We start from the raw sequence: 4122 nt of genomic DNA on the forward strand, positions 1-4122 counted from the left end.
TTTTGAACTGTAAGAACCAATAAAAGACATTGAGTTGCACTGCCCAGCTGATTGTCTTGAACTTGGTGAACATCAGCTTGTACATTGCAAAACAGGAAGCCGCTTTGGGGACATCGGACTTGAGGGAGTCATGGATAGTTGCCAGAAAGATGGCTCGTCCAGAACCGTGTTGGTGCATTTCTTGCTGAAGAAATCTTTGTTGCTGAGGTGAATTCCGGCTTTCTCACACAGCTCTTGACTTCAGACCTCAAAGTTGGCCCCATTGGCAGCCAGTACGTTCTTGGTGAGGATGTTTGATGTAGCAGCATGGACTGCCTGGCCAATGATTTTTGACTCCTCAAGCTGCGCCTTTGCCTCAGCCAGATCTGCTGCTTGTTGTGACGCTGAGGTGTGGTGGATCATCCATGGCAAAAGATTCTGGGGGAGGATGATTCAGTGATGGAGGAGAAGGTGGCATGTCAAGGACTGACGAGATATTTTGGGTGGACGACTCAACTGGAGATGCAAAGGAGGGCGGAGGTAGGGGAGGGAAAATGGGTTTGCGGAAGGTGGAACGGGGAAGAGGGACGTAGTGTTGATCTGTAAGGACAGGGTTGCCGTTAGAAGGACCTGCGACCGGTGCCGGAGGTAGATTTGGGTAGTAATTATTTCCAGGTGTTGCCAGGCTCCAGGAATTTGTTGGTCAACAGCAGTGGTATTGCCTGCTGTGGTAGTCGGAGGGGTGTTTGGGAGTGTTGGTGCCAAATTTGCTCCGACGATTTCTGCTAGTCGGTGTGGGGTATTGCGGATTGAAGCAGTGACTGCATTGACTAGGTCTTGTCCGGTAAGTTCCGCAATCAAACAACCCGACCAGGCCGGAGAGGAGTAAGTGCGCCGATTTGGTCAAGAGGGGGGATCTGTTTGGTGGGGACTTGACATACAAGAAGAGAGAGGAAAGAAAGGGAAGTGGACCGGAAGAAACAAACAAAACAGGCGAGTAACCTGAGATTACCTATCTGATTGTCTGAGTTTACCGGAAAGATGAGAGAGGGGAGTAGACTTTGAATTCACAAGATAACGTCTAAGCCTCTATACCGTGCCAGGGGATAGAATTTCACTGTTATGGCTTAACCGCTTTGCTTTATCATTACGTGCTTGCTACTTCTAATCAGAAAGGGTAATGGGATATGCAAAAGGTAAACTCAGATTTTCAGACAGATAACCTCAGCCACCCGACTACTCCGGAAGATCCTAACGATAGCCACAATGATTTGAAGGCAGAGAAAGATGGAAAGCTAAAGATTCCGGGATGATTACACCCTAGACTGGGATACCCACGAGAGAGATTATGATAAGTAAATTTAAGGAGCAGGTCGATTACGCTTTACTCAAAGCTACCGTGCTAATAGGAAGATAATGATGAAAATAGGTATGGCGAGATTTACAGGCTCATAACCTGATGTGACAAATAGAATGAGAATGACAATGCAAGTGGGAAAACAGACTCTGCAGTCTGTCTTCCTGCCTAAATATGGTCTCGAGGGCGAGGCGAGTGTCACAGATTGTAACCTAACAGGTTAGGTTACAACACATTCCTGCCGGTCAGAGAGACTGAACAAATCTCGCTAGCCGAGGCATATTCATGTCAGCCGGTAAGGTTGTACAACACCAATTGATGAAATTCTACGACCTCGTCGGCGGAAGACATTGCTCCCGGTAAAACATAACTTGTTATAATTCTTTATGGAAGTGTCTTCGTGTATTCAAAACCTTTGCTGCTTACATAAATAATTACTAATGTATGCTAATAGCCAATGGTTACAGAAGATTCCGTCGAGGATACATTCAGGCACGCGGATATATGTATACCGTTTAATCTGATGGACGTTGACGTTTGAAGGGCATCGACTTCTTCTCTTTCCCATCGACTTTCTTTCTCTTCTTTTCGATCGACTTGTGCAGTTTAGATTTATTTTGAGACAGATGGTTGTATCGATCAGTGAGTATAATTTCTTTTTGGGCCTCTGAAAAGAGATCCAACGTTTACCAAAAAAAAAGAAAGAAAAAAAAAGGAAACGATGTTGTTTAGCATGATCAGGTTCTCTCTTTGAGGGAGAGAGAAAAAGATGGAACGGACTTCTTTTCAAGTAAAATGCCCCTTTGCCTTCTTTCCTTTTAGCATTCTCTTCAGCTTTCCACTTCCTCAGAGCCTGCTTCTCCCACTCCATTTTCTGACGCTGGACCTCTCTATTTTCTTCCCGGCGTAACTGTTCCTCGAGAGCCTGAAGCTGAGTGGGATTGAGCTGTGATTTTTTCTTAGCTTGCTGGAGAGTTTGACGCAAACGATCGATCTCCATCTGTTGCTGTTCTTTTAAGAAACCGAACGATCTCTCATGAAGATCTTCATTAACGGCTCCGGATAGACTATCAAACCGTGGGTCTCGTCGTTCGACCTTCGGAACCTCGACGACCGTCCGTTTTCGTGTCACTGGCTTCTTGCTACTGATTTCTATTGGTGCATGTTTGTGGGAACGAGGAGCGATCGATTTCTTCTGATTTTGTGGTAGGAGTTGATGATGATCGCCATAGGATAATGGATGACGGTGGGCGGACGGATTGGAGTGAGAGTTGGTCAGATTAGAAGGCACTTGGGCAGCGGAGGGATGAAGATGTGGGTGGGATGGACTGGGCGGGGGATGGTGGTGGTGGTGAGGGCTATTGAGCTGATGAGGCGGAGGCTGACGATAGTGAGCAGCGGATCGGGTGCTTGTCGATGTGGCTCCGGATGGGTTGCGGAGGGGTTGGGCGGGTCGGCTGACGGGAGGGATCGAACGAGAGGGTTGAGCGAGGCTGGTTTCCTTGGTGGGCATCTGCTGGGAGCGGAGACCACCTGCGAGAGACAGTCGGGATGGTTCTTTGCTTCTATCGGGGGTTCGAGTGGGCTGTTCGGTCTGCAGCTGGTGATGGGATGCTGCTCGTTTGATAGCCGAGACTGTCGAGAGGGCTGAGAAGGTGCGGTCGTCGGTCTTGGCAGAGTTGAGGGCTGGAGATGTGGGAATCGAGTGCTGGTTGAACTCCAGTCCGCAGATACCACGACTGCGGCGAGGCTCAGAGTGCGTAGCCCCTTCGGGCTACAACACTCAACTATTGGAGGACTTCCCGCCGATCTGGAAACCCAGATTTTCCCAGATTTTGCAGGGAAATCTAGGCAGATCTAGGATTTGGGATGATTGAGCCCAGATTTCCCCGCAAAATCTGGAAAATCTGAGTTCCCAGATTGACGGGAAGTCCTCCATTGTTTTCCAAGCTTGGACACTTTCAATTTGTTTTGTTTTGGTAGATCCTTGCAGATCCCACTTTAAAATGTACTTCTTGACAGGTGTCAGATGTGGCCCAAGGCTAAATCTAACCCCAGAGCCATCATCCTCCAGAAGACAGTCAAGGAGTAGACTTCGGTAAAAAGCAAGTTCAATCAGAGCCGCAAAATTACCCCTCCTGGGCACCGCTGCTCATGGTGCCGGAAAGCTGCCCTCAGCCTGAACGGAGGGGCCGACAGAGCCCGGGATTGTTACACTAGCTACAAGGACAAGAGAGATGTTGGATAATTGAGCACAAAGTTGATCTTGAAACTGAAAATAAACCCACACAATGAAACAATAAAAATCAAAAAATTCCAAGCTTCTTGAAAAACACAATGCATAGCATTCACATCCGTTTGCTTAATTTCTAGTTCAAGTAAGCCGCTAACTTATCACAGTCTCTCCCCATGGGGGAGGTTTCAGTTTGGAGTTTGGGTGGAGGTTTGGGTGGTATCTCATTTGGATGGAGCTTAAGTTTTCCCACAGGGAGGAACTAAGGCCTAATGTGAGGGTTGCAGCACATCTTCCATCCACCAAGAAGAGAAGAAATTGACATCTTCAAATTATTCAGCCTGCAGTTTTGATGCTGTCCATTCCCACTCCCAAAACTTAGAAGCTCATTGAGGGCACCAATTTTCAGAGCTCACCCCCCCCCCCCCCCCCCCCCTAACTTAACTAAGTCCCTCTCTTTTTGGAGGGGGGACGCCGTCCTGCAGGGACCCTCCAAAGGAAGGACTTAGACTGTCAACCCTCTGTTAGTTTGGACAGCACAGAAGGTTGCCAT

At 48.0% G+C, this 4122-nt stretch overlaps 1 protein-coding gene across 1 annotated transcript; it reads right to left on the reverse strand.

The window, feature by feature from the left end:
• Positions 1 to 1851: 1851 nt before the first annotated feature.
• On the reverse strand, positions 1852 to 4122 carry PtA15_15A440 (uncharacterized protein; the record flags this gene model as incomplete). Its single annotated transcript, XM_053163646.1, has 3 exons — positions 1852 to 2003; positions 2405 to 3022; positions 4110 to 4122. 3 exons carry the CDS (start codon positions 4120 to 4122, stop codon positions 1852 to 1854), a joined length of 783 nt encoding a protein of 260 aa, XP_053027600.1.

The sequence above is a fragment of the Puccinia triticina genome, chromosome 15A (assembly GCF_026914185.1).
Source record: "Puccinia triticina chromosome 15A, complete sequence".
Lineage (NCBI taxonomy): Eukaryota > Fungi > Basidiomycota > Pucciniomycetes > Pucciniales > Pucciniaceae > Puccinia > Puccinia triticina.